The sequence below is a fragment of the Apis dorsata genome, unplaced genomic scaffold (assembly GCF_000469605.1).
Source record: "Apis dorsata unplaced genomic scaffold, Apis dorsata 1.3 scaffold_468, whole genome shotgun sequence".
Lineage (NCBI taxonomy): Eukaryota > Metazoa > Arthropoda > Insecta > Hymenoptera > Apidae > Apis > Apis dorsata.
The window spans coordinates 222,680-240,914 of record NW_006263707.1 but is presented as its reverse complement, the minus strand read 5'-3'; the positions used below and the strand labels follow the sequence as shown (position 1 = coordinate 240,914).

At 41.1% G+C, this 18,235-nt stretch overlaps 2 protein-coding genes across 9 annotated transcripts in view; both read left to right on the top strand.

The window, feature by feature from the left end:
• The window catches only part of LOC102671278 (troponin I-like), a 28,061-nt gene extending 21,217 nt beyond the window's left edge, over positions 1-6,844 (top strand). For 5 of the 8 annotated variants that reach the window (XM_031512545.1, XM_006619991.2, XM_006619992.2 and 2 more), the window contains one exon: positions 1,149-1,913. In XM_031512545.1, coding sequence (XP_031368405.1) covers positions 1,149-1,214 — 66 coding nt within the window. In that variant the 3' untranslated portion in view covers positions 1,215-1,913. Of the gene's footprint in view, positions 1-342; positions 361-1,148; positions 1,914-3,332; positions 3,532-5,536; positions 5,717-6,028; positions 6,116-6,720 lie in introns of those variants that run through there. The other 3 variants (XM_031512544.1, XM_031512543.1, XM_006619975.2) reach the window with 3 other exon arrangements.
• A 1,443-nt stretch (positions 6,845-8,287) lies between these two features.
• LOC102673614 (CD151 antigen-like) overlaps positions 8,288-18,235 on the top strand; it is a 69,423-nt gene continuing 59,475 nt past the window's right edge. The window contains 4 exon segments of the mRNA XM_031512537.1: positions 8,288-8,375; positions 8,378-8,536; positions 8,539-8,677; positions 13,421-13,442. Coding sequence (XP_031368397.1) covers positions 8,303-8,375; positions 8,378-8,536; positions 8,539-8,677; positions 13,421-13,442 — 393 coding nt within the window. The 5' untranslated portion in view covers positions 8,288-8,302.

The following is an 18,235-nucleotide window of genomic DNA, read 5'->3' as shown; positions in this document are numbered from 1 at the left end:
ATCAATCGAATTGGATTAAAAATTTATATTATTAGCGCGCACACACTCATNATATATATATATATACACATATCTGATGATTAAAGAAGAAAGGGATTAAACGAGATGCTCGATGCACGCCTCGATTTGCGCCATTTTCTTTCTTCGTCGAACGTGATTCACGATCGATCGATCGAACAAAGCGCACGAACGAATGAATCGCGGACGAGGAGTTGGAGCGATCGAATGAGTCACGATCGACCTCTTAATCTTTAAGTTATTAATTAGTATGTATACGCTCTAATAATTGTCCATGTCTCTTATCTGTCGACTAATGATGTTGCTCTTGCATTATGTTCGCAGAACGCGTCAAAAGATAAGGTAAAGCTTTAAACGATCAGATCGTAGATCGGCATGCATTCTTAGTGATTGAGAGATGAAATAATAATAAATGAGTGTTATTATTAGATAACGTGAAGTAGATTACCAGGGATTGTGTGAACGAACGAACGCAAGAAAATATATCGTAGGATTAGATGTAAAACGCTTGCTAAAAACGCCCCTTAACGATACGAATCGCGTTTTGTTAGAACGAAGATTAATCTTTTTTTTTTTCTCTCTCTCTCTCTCTCTGTCTCTTTTCGTTTTTTTCAAGATTTTTGATCGTTACTCGAGAGAAGATCGATCTTTCCTTTCTTTTTCTTTTTCACGGACACTTTTTCTCTCGCACCTTTTTCTTTTTTCCTTTTTTTTTTTTTTTTTCCGGGCCCCTTTTTCCCCCCCCCCTTTTTCTTTTTTCCTTTTTTTTTTTTTTTTTCTTCACTAACATTGTGCACGGCTTTTCGAATGACGATAAAGAGAGAAGAATCGGTTCTTGTTTGCAATTAATCGAACTTGAATTTCCAAAGCAAAAGAGAAAAAAATCGATATAATATATCGATCGAACGAGCGATTTTTAACAATCGGTATTTATTTTGTGAATTTTTCGCGAATCTTTTACCCTCTCCCCCGCCCTCCACGAACCCCGTGAAAATGCCACCCGTTACACACACCGCTTTGCGAAAGTTTAAAGAACCACCGCTAACCCCGGACCCTGGCGTGTGAGAATTTCGATCGTGTTATGATCCAAGAAACGGCCCATCTAACGTACGTTTTCTCAAACTTTGCAGAAGAAGCCCGACTGGTCGAAGAAAGGCGAGGAAAAGAAGGTAAAGGAGGAGGAGGTCGAGGCATGAGGCTATTGACGTTACGCTCGTTCTCGACGTGTTTTTTCGAGAAGGGATCGTCCATCCATCCATCCAGATAACATCTCGCAACAAGCAACAAACTTCCTCATTGCTACTTCTTTTTATTCATTCTTTTTTTTTTTCTTCTTCTTCTTCTTTTTTTCTTCTTGTTTCTTCTCGTCTCGATTAATATTACAATATTGCAACTCCCGAAATGCACGTATAAAAAAAAAAAAAAAAAAAAAAAAAAAAAAAAAAAAAAAAAAAAAAAGAAAAGATCAAACCGTATGTGCCCGTATGTCTACGATGAATTCCTCGATTTGTATCGAGAGAATTCACCATCGGATATCGATTCGTGTTCTAATCCAAAGAATTCAGAATTTTGTGACTGACCGATTTCTTTTTTTTTCTTTTTTTTTTTTTCTTCTTCTTCTTGTTCTTCTCGTCTACGAGATGTATGTATATATATATATTTTTTTAAAAAGGAAACAAAAACCCTGTATCGTTCTCCGTCTCTGTCGATTTGTTTTTTTTTTTTTTTTTTTTTTTACACTGTCAATCCTCACTCATGTATCACTATGTTGATTCGTAATTCTCTGTGAACCGGATGAAGGGAGAAATGAAACGTAATTGGGAATAATAACAAGAAAGGGAAATCGTTACTTAAGATTTATTGTAAATCAAAATATTTAACAACTATGAAATACATTGTGGCTGTGTGTTCATTCCCCTACTTCCCATCATCCCATTTTGTTTCTCCTTCCTTCCTCGTTACGTCGATTTTATGTTCTATGTTCTTCTCACTCATCAAAGGGGACAGTTTTTTTTTTTCTTTTTTCTTTTTCTAAATAAAGTAAAAAGTAATTATTACGATTATCGATGTATACGTATCGTTTCTTCGCGTCAGAACTGTCTCCTTCGATTAAATTTATCGTTTTTATTAGAAGAATCGTAATCTCGCGCTTGTCAACATGTTGGAGGCTTGTTGAAAGTTTCGCGATTCGAGATACCGTTAATTTTCACGTACTACGACTCAATCATCGGATTATTAAGATTCTTTTTCGCGCGAGAAACGAAATTTTTATCACGTTCACGAGGCTTCGCTTCTTGAAAAGGTTGTAAACACGTCAAAGAGCCAATGAGGCGTGTCGAATGGCGAAGCGCGTACATTCAACCGAGAAATTTTACGCCACGTCTTACGAATATCGACGGTGCCTATATCATAAGAAACGAAGGCTCTTGAGTCGAGCTTCGTGTCGCCTCGAACGACACGAAATTGTCGATATCGTTCGATTTAATTTCTCCTTTTTTTTCTTTTTTTTTCCTTTTTTTCTTTCTTTTTACTCGACACTCGTTCGCTCAACACGAGTCTCGCGAAAAGAATAATCCATAGAAATTGAATTCGCAATCGAGAAACGAGGTAGGTTGAACATCAATCAGATCACGCTTAATTACGATTCGCTAAATAAGCTTGTAAACCTTTCTCGCCTACGTTTCGTCCACTGTTCACGTTTTCGGTCATCGTATTATTTCGTCGTAGAGACGAACGCCATCTGTCGCGATAATCCGTCAGCCGATTTTTCGTTCACACTTTTTTTTCCTTTTTTCTTTTTAGAACGAATGCGCGTTCAGAATTACACCCGCGTATAATTTCGCGAAACTCGTTCGCGAGACGCGGACTCAAATTACCGTAGCATTGTTTATCATTGGAACGGCATTGTTTAATTATCTTGGCAATATTCGTTATCGCGAACGGCCATTGATTTACACTATCGAACGGCCACGCGCCGTGACGGCAAACTCTCCAATGTTGTCGCGTAGAGAGCGTTATTATCATTCGCTCGTACGAATCGTGTGTCTATAAACGACGACCTTTAACGCGGCTGCGCTGAAATATGCACGATGACCGTAAATCAAACGATTTAACGCGTGCACCGCGCCGTGTAATTTTATCTCGAATTCGGTTGAATCAAACCGAAATCTCGTCGAGTAAATAATAAACATTCGTTTTACGACATTTTTCGTGCTCGTATTTTTCTAATAAAATTATCGGAAGCATGATTATTTTGATTGAAAGTGTTTCGAGATTTCGGGATGGAGATAGATAGTATTATTATTTCCGTGTAGGAGGAACCAGCTCCACCACCCGAACCTCCACAACCAACGCCATCACCGACACCCGCACCACCAGAAGCCGCTCCAACGCCATCGCCAGAACCCCCAACGCCATCGCCAACGCCATCGCCGGTACCTCCCGCCGAGCCAGCTCCTCCATCGGAACCTGCTCCACCCGCGGAAGGGGCAGCACCGCCACCACCCCCACCAGGTCAGTGCAGCGACCAACCGAGCATCTATTATTCACAATTTCCATCAGTAGTTTTACATCATCTATATATATATATATATATATATATAACTTTCGCTTTCATTATATTCGCTTCTCTTAATTACGTTTGCACTTTTCATACGATGGCATAACAACGCGAGCAAACCGCTCCATCATCGGGGACGAAACGAACCCGGGCCTCTTTAGATTAGAGTAGATGTAGTCNCGCCGCCCGCCCAACCTGCGCCGCCCGCGGAAGGGGCGCCCGCACCACCACCGACGGAAGGTGATCTCGTCCCAGCTTTTACGATCTTTCACAAACTCGTTTGCAAACGATCCGTTCCTCTCGCATTCTTCCTTCTTCGCTTCCCTCTAACCCCTCAACCCTTTTGCGCTCGACCAACCCCTTTTCTCGAAAGGGGGGAAATTGCATACTCCAGATACGTGAAATAATTTTTATATACTTTTTAATAACAAAGAGATACTGTGCTCTTATTAAATCACTCGCCTCAACTCGAGTGCAAAATTTGTTAATTCCAATGATTCGTCTGATCTTTAATTTCTTAAATTAATCAACTCTTTTTTCGAAAGGGAGGAAATAACATACTTGAGATATGTGTGTGTGTGTATCTATACTGTGTTCTTATTAAATCACTCACTTCAACTCGAGTGTAAAATTTGTTAATTTCAACAATTTTTCTGATCTTTAATTTCTTAAATTAATCGACTCTTTTTTCGAAAGGGGGGAAATAGCATACTCGAGATATATGTGTGTGTGTATCTATACTGTGTTCTTATTAAATCACTCACTTCAACTCGAGTGCAAAATTTGTTAATTTCAACGATTTGTCTGATCTTTAATTTTTTAAATTAATCACGCTCGACCAACTCTTTTTTCGAAAGGAAGAAAGTAATATTCAAGATACGTAAAATAATTTTGATATACTTAAATAAGAAAGAGATAAAGATCCAAGAAACTTATTCACAAATCTATACTATGTTCTTACTAAATTACTCGCCTCAACTCGAGCGCAAAAGGTTAATTCGTTAATTTCTACCATTCGTCTGACCTTTAATTTCTTAAATTAATCACGCTCGATTAACCCTTTCTTCGAAAGGAAGAAAGTAGCATACTCAAGATATGAGATTGTCTTACAAGTAATGTAACATGATTTTGATACACTTCTTAATAATAACAAATCTATATCGTGCTCTTATTAAATCACTCGCCTCAACTCGAGTGCAAAAGGTGAATTCGTTAATTTCTACCATTCGTCTGACCTTTAATTTCTTAAATTAATCACGACCAACTCTTTTTTCGAAAGAGGGGAAGTCGCATACTCGAGATACGTGAAACGATTTTCATATACTTTCTAATAATAAAGAGATACTGTGCTCTTATTAAATCATTCTCAACTCGAGCGCAAAATTTTTTAATTCCGATTCGTCTGATCTTTAATTTCTTAAATTAATCGACCACCCTTTTTTCGAAAGAAAGAAAGTAGCATACTCGAGATACGAGATTGTCTTACAGGTAACGTAACATGATTTTAATACACTTCCTAATAATAAAGAGATAAAGATCCAAGGAACCTATTCACAAATCGTTACTACACATTTATTAAATTATTAAATCATTCGTTTCTCGCTCGAGTTGTCACGCGAAATGTCGTAATGATTTTCCTCAACTCGAATGGTTAATTCATTAATTGCAACGATTTGTCTTTAATTTATTATATCAATCACGTTCGACCAATCCTTTTTTCGAAATAGCAAATTCGAGACACGAGATTGTTTTACAGATAACATAACATAATTTTTGATACACTTCCTAATAATAAAGAGATCCAAGGAACCTATTCACAAATCTGTACTTATTAATTCATTAATTGCAATTGATTCGTCTGATCTCTGTTGATTTGTTAAATTAATGACGCGTGACGTGTTAATCGGTCGAGAATCCGAAGTGCTTGCGTGACTGAAGTGTTTGTGTGAATTTACGAAGGCGCGGCACCACCAGCGGAAGGTGCACCAGCACCGCCACCACCAGCGGAAGGAACCCCGGCACCACCTCCGGCCGAAGGTGCGGCGCCTCCTGCGGAGGCAGCGCCACCTGCAGCGCCAGCCGAGGCTGCCCCAGCTGCGCCCCCGGCGGAAGCTGCGCCGGCACCCCCGCCCGCCGAAGGTAATCCGCTCCCCTTTATTCGCTCCCTTTGCCTCGATTACGATTAAGCATTTCGTTCAACGCAGGATCAATCAAATGCTTCTCCTCTATCCGCCATTTATCACTCGGTGAAATTCGGCTCAGTTTTTTTTTGACCAATTTTTTTCTCTCTCTTTTTACGAAAACAGTAATTTTTGTAACTCGATTCTCGCCTTGCTTCGAAAGGCGAACGGAGGTTATTTTTCGTTTATTATTTTTCTTTTTTTCTCTCTTTCTCTCTGTCTCTATCTCGTCGATTTTTTTAATCCCCCTTTTTTTCAACTTAATTTCTAGCTAAGGTAATATTACTTTTGAAAGTTACACTGAACGTCAGCCCCGTCATTCGTCCAGTAATTCGTGGTTCGAAGTTCATCACATACGGTATGTTAAGATAATGAAAGGTTGACGTTCTAGTAGAGGACTAAAAATCTAGTCTCATCAGCCACGAGTAACGTTCGCACAAAGGTAGTTTGACTAATCGTATCTCATCTTATATACTCGAACGTATGATGACGTATTTGTTGACAAAAGAAACTAAAACCTCTCTAACGACCAAAGCTTTCGCATCTTCTCGATCAACTACGGTTCGAGCAGATGCTGTAACTTTTATAATTCTTTTATAATTCCTCGCTCTCGAACTTTCCGTAACTTTTTTACCGAACGGACAATGAATAATCGATCCATCGGAGAGCTTGTATAATAATAGTAATAATAATAATAATGGGAGGATACCGAAAAACCTCTTACAAATCTTCGAAACTTTGACAAAAGTGGAAGAAGAGCGAATTCTTGAATTCTTCGAGAAAGTAACGACCAGCTAAAAGGACTAAAATAAAAGAAAAACTCGATTAATCCAACAAAAACTAGATCCCTTCCGCATCAGCGGGGAGGGGGAGTTAACGTAGATGAAGAAGTAGTAATTTCCTCCTCTCTCTCTCTCTCTCTCTCTAAATAATAATAATTCTTCTATCTTCTTTTCTTTTCAGCACCGGCATCGTAACTTCGTCAAAGTTGAAACGGACGAATGGTCACCTCGCTACACGATTACCATTCGTTGCATCGTCCGAATTTGCATGAAACGTACACGGATAAGCTAGAGTACGGATATTACAAACAGATATGAGTCGAGCCGTATCATACTCGACGCATCACGGTTCATGCGTTGCCTTGTCATCGTCGTCATCACCGTCATCATCATCATCGTCATCGTCGTAACCATTATTTTCGTCCCGTATACGCGTCACTTTCAACGTCACGGTATTCGTCAGTCATGCGTATCTCGAAGAATGAAAGCTAAGCAGAGCGAGAAAGATAACAGTGTTGTATATCGAGGGGGAGGAAAGAAGAAAGAAAAAGGGATGTTGTTTGTCATTGACGTGTTTTTTTTCTTTTTTTTTTTTTTTTTTTTTTTTTTTTTTCTTCTACAAACTCAATCGAGAGAATCATCACGGGGATGCCTGGAAAATTTTATCTCCACCTAATAACAATAGGAGGAAAATAAATAAAGCCGTGTTGCTCCACGAGGGGTGGAAGTGGTCATAAGCCGTTAATCGTAAGGCTCATGTTCCTACTATGAATTTTCTATCGATTGAAATATCGAACGAGAATTAACACGAGATAAATATATGCAAGTTATATCGCGATATTTTTATGTAAATAATAATATAATAATACGACGCGTTTTATTCGAAGATTAATGCAAATGTTTTATCAACACTTCCTTACACGAGTTGATTGGATTTCGTAATAAAAAATCTTTTTTCTGCGATCACCGATTCTCATTATTCTCGATAATTACTCCTTCCTTTTCTTCATTCATTTCGTTTTCTATTATTTTCACCGATTACGTTTCCGCTCCCTTGATTAATACCCGGAGGCTCGGAGGCTTTGATTTTCTCGCTCCGAGCCTTTATTTGGGAATGCTGTTAACTGCTTTATTATCGTATATCACATTGGGGTTGATAGCGATCATTTGTTTATGTTGCTCACTGTCGTGTATTTTGCTAATCCCTTTGTTGCTTTGTTTCTCGACGATATATACAAGTAACGCGGAACAATAGACGGTTCCTACATAATAGAATTTACGTGGGTTAGTCTTATTGTGAATCGGTTTTCCCCTGTTTGTCCTATGTTGTCAACGCAATCGATTTCCCGACTATCGTGGTAAATTACTACGGTTAAGCGTATCGTAATTTAACAATATTCCAGCAATTGAAATGTTTGATATAACCGACTAAACAGACATCATCGTTATTTTCAATCTATATTTGCCAAAAGTCTATTATTAGTCATCATGGATAAACTGTATGATATATATATATTATACATTATAATAGATCAGTAAAATATACAAAAATATACCCGATTCTTTTGTCGAGAAAAAAGATATCTAGTGATTTTTTCGTTCAAACGAACGAACGGACAAATCGACTTTTCACGTATACGTGCGTGAACACGGCAGCTCGAAAATGATCACGTAATATCCTCGTATTCATCTCCGAGCTGTAAGACTGACAGATACAGAATGTAGAGTCGTTAAGCCGCGCGTAATTCGAAACTCGAGGTCGTATGCGTAGCGGTAAGCCAGCGGGCACAGCCAGTCAGTCGCGTTCCAGCCGTCGCGGTGGAAGGTGTTCGTTGCGCCTCTCTTCTCTAACTTTCGTGCGGACTCCGTTCGTTTCCTATTTCATATCAAAACAAATGGATTGTCCTTGCCTCCACGTGACACGTTGTGCGAACGTATCAGTGTTATCTCGCGTGTCTACCCGATAAATCAAGTGTGTCCTTCGTCGTGGATCGAACTCGTTGTGCGAACAAGTTGCTGCGTTACGCAATCTCTTCGTTCATTCGCAGCACGCGGGAAACTCTACAAACCTGCGGTGAATCTTCCTCGCGTCGTGTTTATTTTTTTGCTGTCACGCGGTCGTCCCGAGAACGCGCTCGGTAAGTCGATGTTTATTACTCGATTGAATAGAGGTTATTTGCGCGATGCGATCTTGTCAGGGTATGGTGGAAATACGCGGGAATCTAGAACGCAAAAAACATAAAAAATGGCGACCGTTGTTTTGACACGTGTTTCACGCCGTTTGAATATCACGATTATTTTATTATTCTTAAGACTTATTGCAATTTGACGCAATAAGACGTTTAATATATCGTCGATACGCGATAATTTTTTCTAATTATAAAGATTGTTCATATTCTTCTGTTCACTGTTTGCATTCTATAATCTTGCAACTGTTGATATTTCGAAATAATCATACGTATATGTAAGTCAAACGTGTGAAACGTTTACAATATATTATCGAGAGACGTAAGTACAGTCATTTTTACAAACGATATATTTTGAAAAAATATTTAAAGAAGAAATAAAGTATGAATAAGAATGAAATATAGAAAAATTCTCATATTACCGATTTTGTTCGTGCGTATAGTCATGTAGTTTCGATAAACTTTCGGTCGAACTTTGTCACTTCGTTTGAACGAAATGCAAACAAATCCTGCATGATCGATTAGGCCGAACGATACGAGTTCGTTAAATTAGCGGAACGCTCGACAGACTTGTTTTGACAGTCATAGAAAGAATTCCGCCTGTTCGTTCCGGTCATACCGGTTCCCATGGCATAAAGCCTATGAAGGAGGCGTAGGATAGGATAACAGGAGCGAGTGTGACGAATGGATCCGTGAAAAAGAGAGCAACAGAGGATCAGAGAGAACGGGTCAACCGACGACAAGAAATCCGACGTGCGACACTATAGATATTTCTCGTCCCGCAAGATGATCCTGCTAATACATATTGGCCATCGTGCCGGTTCATTTTGAGGTTAACTTCTATCGTGCTTTTTTATCGATCTAGCGGAGGCGTTCGATTGTGTCTCGTAATTTGCTTCATTAAAGTAGCTACTATGGCAGCTACTTTAAACTTTAATTCACGTGATATTCTCGAAATAACGAAGATAAAAAAGAAAAATATAAATCAATCGTATTATCAATCAACTTGACGTGAAATTTGTCTAAAGTTTCTCGAAGTAGAAAGTAAGCTAAGCGTTAAAATTTCGAAAATATTTGAAAAACTATTACGGTAAATTATTTTAAAAAGTATTTTCTCAAAGTTTCTTCCGTTTTAAAATACGTTTCGGGAGCTACTTTTAGCTATTTTCGCGTTCGTCACGAATATAAATAAAAAATTGCAAGATCGTTGCCTCGATAGTGATTCTTAGTTATAATATCTATCTAACAGAGATCGTCAAGGTAGTTTGAATTCCAGACGGATAGTTGTGGTTTCGCGACGCGTCCACTAAGTGAATCGCACGTAGAACGGTTCAGTCAAGGTTGAAGTAGTTTTCTCGTTACTTAAAGTACCAGCTTACGTCCTCCGCTCGACAGATTTAACGCGCTCTTTTACCTTCTTTCGTATTCAAACCGACCAAGAGAACCGACCGCATGAATATTTCCACTTCGACTCTGTCGTGGTACGTCATGCTGTTTCACGATTTTCCTCGCGGATCTGATACACAATACACGTTTCGTTCGTATACGTTTTCCAAGTATTTTATGATCGTATAATAATAACGGTAATATATTTTCTGTTTGATGTAATCTGGAGTAGGTTTGCATTATGCGAGTAACATGCCTAATAAATTAGCTGAGAATCTTCGACAATAACGGTAATAACAAATAATATTATTCGAAGAGAAATTTGAAAAAAATCTTTATAGCAGTGTTTCTCAACCCTTTTACTTGAGATAAATAACTTGCGATTATTCTTTCTTCGTTGTAAAATTTTCTATATCGAATAATTGCAAATAAAAATAACTTTTTCCTCCTTGATTTACGAGGCAAAGTTGAATATCCATGCTGTACGAAACACGATCCGAAGCAACCGTTTTCTTATCAGTTGGTTTTATACGTGAAACGTAAACGCACGTTATCGACCATTTTGATTATACAAAACTATGTTAATCTTACCCGATAGACGAACATTTAGGCCAAAGCAAACACAACTTATCTTTCCTCGCTCGTTGAAATATCTATATTTCGCGTTTAAACAAAATTATCTTCGCACTATATTTCGTGACTTTGTCCCGAATTTTACGCCGATATCTAACGGAAATAGATTCCGGAAGGAAATTAGCCAGCTGGGGTCACGTGTTCGGATACTGCTTTCAATTTAGGATTAAGAGCACTCACCGTTATTGGTGGCTAGACACGAGACTAGTGTTTTGAGGTTACAATACGTCGATGGTTCTCCAATTACTTGAGGCATACGATCGTCTCCCACGCTGGATGTGTATCGAGGATACAAGAATAGAATCGATCTGTATACGTGTTATTTACATAGTATCGGTTGTTTCCCTCTTCGATTATTATTAATTGGAATTACCTTCTATATATTTATACTCTTCTTACGAGCCAACGAGGTTGGATCCGAAGGGATAATTTTAAAAAATAGATATCGGAAGACGTTTGCAAATAAGATAACTAACTCTCGTTTGAATATCAGGCACATTTCCAGGCGTCTCCCAGAATCAACAGATCGGACGTTATATATACACGTACATATATATGGTAACGATTTCTGCGAGCATACACAGAACGCTTCTATTCCGAGTGTCGAGTGTTTCGTTATCACTGTTATCACTTACTATATGCGTTACGTATATCTACACGTTTCCGTTTTGTATTCAAAAATACCTGACTCGAATTTTATAATAATTATGAAATAAATAATGAAAAAAGACTTCATCAAGATCTCTCCAAAATTCAAAGGTGAATGAACACGAAATCGGCCAATAAAGGCGCTTAAATGTCGAAAAAATAAGAAAAAAGAAAGCAGCAAAGCAAACTTTAGAAAAAGTAAGATTGCTCCAGATCGTTATCATTTTAATCAAGGATAGCCTAGCCTTCCCCTCTGAATGGCCAACTTTCGTTCCAACGAATGTACGTTTTATTTTCGTTCGAAAGATTCGGCCGAAGCGAAGAGAGAAAATTCACAGGAAGAAAGGGGAGGGAGGGGAGGATATTATCGCGAAAGGGTGCAAGAAAGGCTTTCTCTAACGAGAGTATTAAAATTAAACGTAGCTATCTCGCCTCGAAACGAAGCAATTTCATCGCGGAACTAGTGGAATTTTGTCGAGCTACCGTTCGCCTTCATCATTTTCCATCTTATTAAATCGGCCGATTACCGAGATCGACAAGCGTGTCAACATGATCATATGCTCGAGTGTGCAACATCCTAGGAAGTATATAGGAGGGGAGGGGCAACGATGCATATTTAACGGCCAGTGTAAACGTCGAGCAATGATGTAATCTTCGATTGGTCGCGGGTTGGAAGCGTGGAAAAAGCAACGCGAGAATATTTATAAGCAACGGACTTTGACGTGCTCCTTCGCGCCGTACGTGATCGCTGTCCCGCCGTTATCCGAGAACGTAAGCGAAATCGAACGCGTTATTGCCACAGTCTGCTTTTTCGCCCATTTTTTTTTTCCTTTTAACCGCTCTTCCGCTAGATTCCGCTCCGTGGATCCGTCGCAACCACGACGCACACGGAAAACAAAGTTAGGGAGGAAGAAACGCAAAATTTTCTTTTCCTTCTTTTTTCTTTCTTTCTTTTTCCCCATTAAAAAATTAAATCGACGCACGATGGATGTTAATTGAAGAGTCGATGCGCAAACTCGTTCGAGAACTCATTCCGTGCGAAGTCGCGCGGAAGATGATCAAACATTATTATCTCGAGCGTGTCGTTGCTCGATCCGGTGAAGTCATCGCGTTATGATCGATAGATCGCGATAGAATGGGCACGCAGATGTTTCTGATGGATCTGATGTTGCTGAAACGCTTAGTTTGTTGTGTCCCCCGATTTGATCGAACCGTTTATCGCCACAGGAAGCGGGACATTAATCAAGTTTGGCGAGCAATTTTGCGATCGATCGAGAAATTAATTAAATCGGACGTCTCGATGGAGGAGGGGGGAGGGAATAAAGATCGCGCGTACGTTTATTATTCGTTCCGCGAGAGGTCGATCGATATTATAATTTTTATTCACTCAACCGGCACGTGTTTATATAATTTAATCGGCGGTCCATTCGAGATTCTTGAATATCATCAACCTATCGCTACCTATCGAGGTATGGCCTGTCTATCATCTGGCAGCCCGGTTAATTAACGCTAATAAGTCTCTTATGCATCGAGCATAGGCCTTAAATCTCCTCGATTCGCCGAGCATTGCCTTAAAAAGGGAATGTGATCGTGCCACGGGACCCTCCCCCTTCCTCTGCGCTACCCTATATCTCTCTCTCCACCCTTTGCCCGCCACTCTCGCCACTTTTCGCCGAATGCAAATTTGCCGCACGAACGAGCGGACCAGTTCCCTTCTCTGCCTATGCCGCCAATTAAAACACTCCTTTTCGAGCGACCGCGCGACTTGGGATTCAGAAACTCGCCTCTCTGACCGAAGAATAAAAAGAAAAAAGAAAGAAAATTCGCTCGAAAGGAGAGAATGTTTTTTTTTTTTTTTCCTTTTCATTCTTTTTAACGGATCGTTATACGCAAGTTATTCGTCGCGTTTGACAAGAGTCGAGTTTTCGATGAAAATTATTAGGCGAAACGTCTCGCGTGATAAGCGATACGGGGGGATGCGGATCGACTCTCGAAAGGAGCGTGCGGTTTTTAGAAAAAGATGAGAAGGGAAACGTCAATAGCTCGACACGTGTCCCGTTACATCCGGTTCGGGCAAAAAGCGTCTCGCTATTCATTCGTGGGAAAAGAGAGATATCTCTGGATTGCAAATTTCACATTCACGTCGGTTTGCTCATTAACACTTTGCCAGCTTCAGCTTCTTCGGAACGAGAATGAGGTTTTTTTTATTATTATTATCAATCATTCCTCTCATTCGATTCTCGATTTACAACGACGTAGCACAATTTTCGTATCGTTGTTAAAATTTACACATTTGAACAATCGCGTTTTTAATCTTCGCAGCAACGAGGAAAGCTTCTCAGAACTTTTACCTGATGTTCTAAAAATTGTTAAACGTAAACACAAAGTGGTCTCTACCCTACATAATTCTATTCCATTTATTCCACAGCGTTAAGGAAGGGATAGAATCCATCCCTTTACGAAATACTTTGAAACGAAATATTGGATTAAAAAAAAAATTGCAATATCGAAACTCTTTTCGTAAAAATCACGATATATCTTTCTTAGACATCCATTTTCCATTTCCTCCCTCGTTGAAGATTTTCAATTAATCGTTGGATTTCGAAAAGGTAAAAATACATTACGGAAATCGTAAATCGGTTAAGATGGCGTTTTTCAAACGATCCTAATAAGTTTTCGACGCGCTCGTTCTCGGCAAGCTCGTAAATAATAATGAAACGGGGGTAATTGAAAGGAGAGGTATACGGACACGGCGTGGGTGTCCGTTATAAACGAAAGCAAAGGCCACGCTCTCGTTGGCGAGGAAACAAGGAACGCCGTTGTAATTGATTCGCTTGATAGATGTGACATCGACGCGCGGCGCACGCACACCGCCCGATCGCTGCCGACCAGTCGCCGCGCTTATCGTCCCTCTAAAAATAATTATTTAACGAGCGCCGTTCTCGTTTCTGCGCGCCACCAATTCCGCCAAGAAAACACGCTTCGAGCGGCTCGGCCGCGATTCGAGGAAATGTCGATATCGAGGAAACTCGATCCAGTTTGAAATTGTCGGATCCGTCGCTGGCCGCCGTCACTGGCGTAAAATTTTACACGAGTTGCTTGTGACGATCCATCGATTTATTATTTAATCCCCGCGGCATCAATATCGGGGCCACTTGGAACTCGTCTCGTCGGTTTCTGTCCTTTCTTTTTCTAAACGGAATCATTATTCCCTGAAATGAAAAAAAAACAAATCTATCGATCCAGTTGTAGTAAAAAGTTATTGGTAAAGTATAACGAAAACAAAGAAGAAAGAAATTTTATTATTAAACAATCGTGTTAATTTTCAGAAACGTCGCGTTCAAAATATCTGAATTCTTTCTCCAAGAAGTGTAATACCTCCCTCGAGGTGTTTCATCACGAGAAAAAAATTTCACCTCGAAACGAGAGATCTCTCGTTCAAGAAAGACACGCAGGAGCGCGTGCCCGTGCACCTTTTAAGGCGCTCATACAACCTCGAACCTCTTTTCTTTTCCCGCACGAACTCAGGAAAACCCTCTTCGCTTCTTCTTCTTCCCTCCAAATTCCATTTCCAAATCCCTCTCCCCAAATTCACCGAAATCGTTGCTAAGCGGAAAACGTTATTTCACGGTCCCCCTTCGACCCGTATTTTCGCCACGTATTTCCTGGCCCATTGTTCCTGGCCGCGATTCTTCTCGAGGGGAGCGGGCGCGCGATCATTGTCCCGAGGGGGAGGGGGCAAATGCCGATTTTGCGTCCGACTGCACTTCACGGTCGCGTGATCATCGTATTCGTGTCGTCAGAGACGCGGCGAGATCGCGGATCGTGGACGACGACCAAATCGGGCCACGAACGGAATACGAATACGCGGGTCACGCGTCTCTTTGTCTTGGCTCGTCGCTGCGACGGTATCTCGAGACATTAGGACGCGGAGGTGGACCGCGTCCAGACGCGTCAGCTGTCCATTAATCCTGCTCCTCTCTCGAAAGAGGCTCTCGAATGGACGCTTTTGCTTTTCTCTCTCTCTGTCTCTGGAAAATGGAAGAGATGTCGGGGAGAAATAAACTCGGCAAAATCCATCTTTCCGCTTGAAACGGACTCGTTTCTTCTTCGTGAGAAAGAAACATCGGAAAGATGTTCTGGGTCTTTGCCGCGTTAACTGGCCGATCGTTATTGTAAATGGAAAAGAAATGAATGAATCTGGAAGAAATATAATGGCACGTTGTAAAAGGATCAATTTAATTATTCTTCTCGCGGAATGAAAGTTGAAGAATGAAAGTCCGCCCCTGGATCTTGAAATTTAGCTGCCTATTTTTCTTTCTTTTTCAACATTTGGCGCGTAAAATTGCTGGTTTGCTACGTTTCTTGGAAAAAATTCACGATTCGAAGAAGGAGAGAAATAGCAGTTATAATACGAATATCGCGTTATTTATGACGATTACGAGGTGGCGCGATACTTTTGGAACGAATGGTTGGTAGGGGACTGTGCAATTCTCTCCTAGGAGGCTAGGTACCGCGAGGGGCATTTGTACCTGCTCTGGAAATAAAGCCTGTCGAGATTTGTGTGAAAGGAGGGAGAATTACGTGCTCGAGCGGGTCCCATAATCTGCAGGTACTCGAAGGTGAACAACGCCATCCCAAGCGGCGAGATTCAACCGTGGGATTATAATTCGTGGAGCGGAGCAAGGAAGGAAGGAAGGAAGGGATCCGTACGAAAATTCGTCTACGTCGGGCGATGGGATCGCTCGAGGATGGTTTCAATTATCGCGCAATTTCCAATTTTCGAGTAGCAGCCCGTTCCTCCTTTGTTCCAAGGAGGAGGAGAGACGAGGAGGAGCCTGGAGAAAAGTTTCGGTCGAGAAGATGCGTGAAAGAATTACGCGGTCCACAAGATTTTCCTTAAGGAAATCCTCTCGTCCCGCTTCTCGAGAGTTTCGCGGGAACTCGACCCGACGATTTACAAAGTTGGGTACGAGAGACGTTGTCGCACGAGACGATTTCGCGGGAGCACTTCTTTTGATCGAAAAGTGACGCGCAAGAAAAAGCTTTCCTCGTCGCGACGTTCTTGGATAACGCGCGATTCGAATGCGCGGGCACGAGGCCGTCGAGGCGAAAATAGAGCGGTGCACGTCTGAAAACGTCGCGCAATGATCCAAATAAGCGCGAGAGGCGGAGAGAAATGTCGTGAAAGTAGCTCGTTAAAAGGCCGAATCACGTACGGTGGCCGGTGATTTTTATCGTCGAGTCCTCCGTTCACCGCACGGTTGGAAGCTGTCGTCGCGTGACGAGGCGACTGTCCTGCGTTCAACGGCACGCGTGTTAAAACAAGCGTCGAGACAAGCACTTCTCGAGGAAGAGGAGAAAACACGAACAGTTTCCGTATAAAGGAAGTTGGAGGAAGGACGTTGGCTTCATTAGCTCCGCTGCATACGTTAAATCTTAATTAAACCTCATTTACTTTGGCCGATTAACATCTCCCGCCGCTTATCCGAAAGCTTCTAGTCCGATGAAGCGGAAAAAAAAGGATCGATAATCGTTTTAATAAAATCGTCTCGAGGTTGTTCGCAACGGTAAATTTGCAGCTTTGATGTAAACGGGGTTTTGTTTCTCGTTTTCGTTTTGTCCGCGTTGAAAACACCGTGCCGACCTGTTTCGATCACTTTTCCGTGTTATCGATAGCAGTTGTTCCGCTCCAGAAGACGCAAGAAGAAATCGATCGAGATAGCGTCGATCGGCGAATAACACGGGTGATTCTCCCGAGATAAATTTTCCTGCTCATCCTCGATACAATGTCCGATACTCCGAGAGAGATGCTTTCCGCTCTCTAATTAGTGTAACGAGGCAACATACCAGGTTAAAATGTCGACCAGATTGCGCCGACAAGAATCTTTGTCCCCGTCGCATCGGAATGATACCTGTTAGCCACGCTATTAAGAGCATTGATGTTGAGGAATTAATTTAGTCGGTCATTTTTTTTCCCCCTCGAGACGTTTACACACTCGCCAACGGGATTACTTATGTATCTTGTTGTGCAGAGTGTTTCTTAACAGAAGGAGACGCTTTAGAAAGTTATTATCTCCGATTAAAGATTTATCGAAATATGTAATCTATATAACGAGAAAATTAGAAGAAAATTCGTTACCTGAGAAAAATGAGGTGTTATACACGTCTTCCATCGTAAAGATTTACGATTTCTTCGATCGAAGAAAAAACAAAGAAACGACGCCATCTAGAAGGATTTGTACGAGTCTACCGGAACGATCGATTCACCGATCCCTTCGATTCGAAAGGTAGATAATAGTGCTTCCGCCTACGCGGCAATATAGGAGAAACGACGACTGATTATTTGTTGTCGAGACTGCCTCGCCGCCTCTAATATTTTACAAGCCGTTCCGCGACTCGAGGATTCGCGTAGGTGAGCATGGGAAAGGGAAAAGGCAAAGGGCCTGGCGATCGAGAAGGATGGAAGAAGAGAAGTGTAACGGGAAGGAGAAAGAGGGAACGAAACCGCTGAGAGGACTAGGATATTCGAGGTTATGTCACGGTTCACGTCGTGACTCACGATGTATTATTAGTCACCGTTCGTTCTCGTGACTTCCAGGACGAGTAGAAAACGGCTTCCAATTGATCCTCCGGTTCTTCCTCAGATACTCGTTGTCCTCGAGAAGATACAAGATCTTTTTCGTTGAAAAATTTGTCCGGCTTCTCACGAGTTTCCTGCTCTCGCGTATTCATTTGCGGTTAGGCCGCGTCTTTCTCTGCTGGTATAGTAGAAATTGATTCTCACGTAAACCAGACTGGAAGTGAACGTGACACGTTGAACGCTCGTTATATATGTAATAG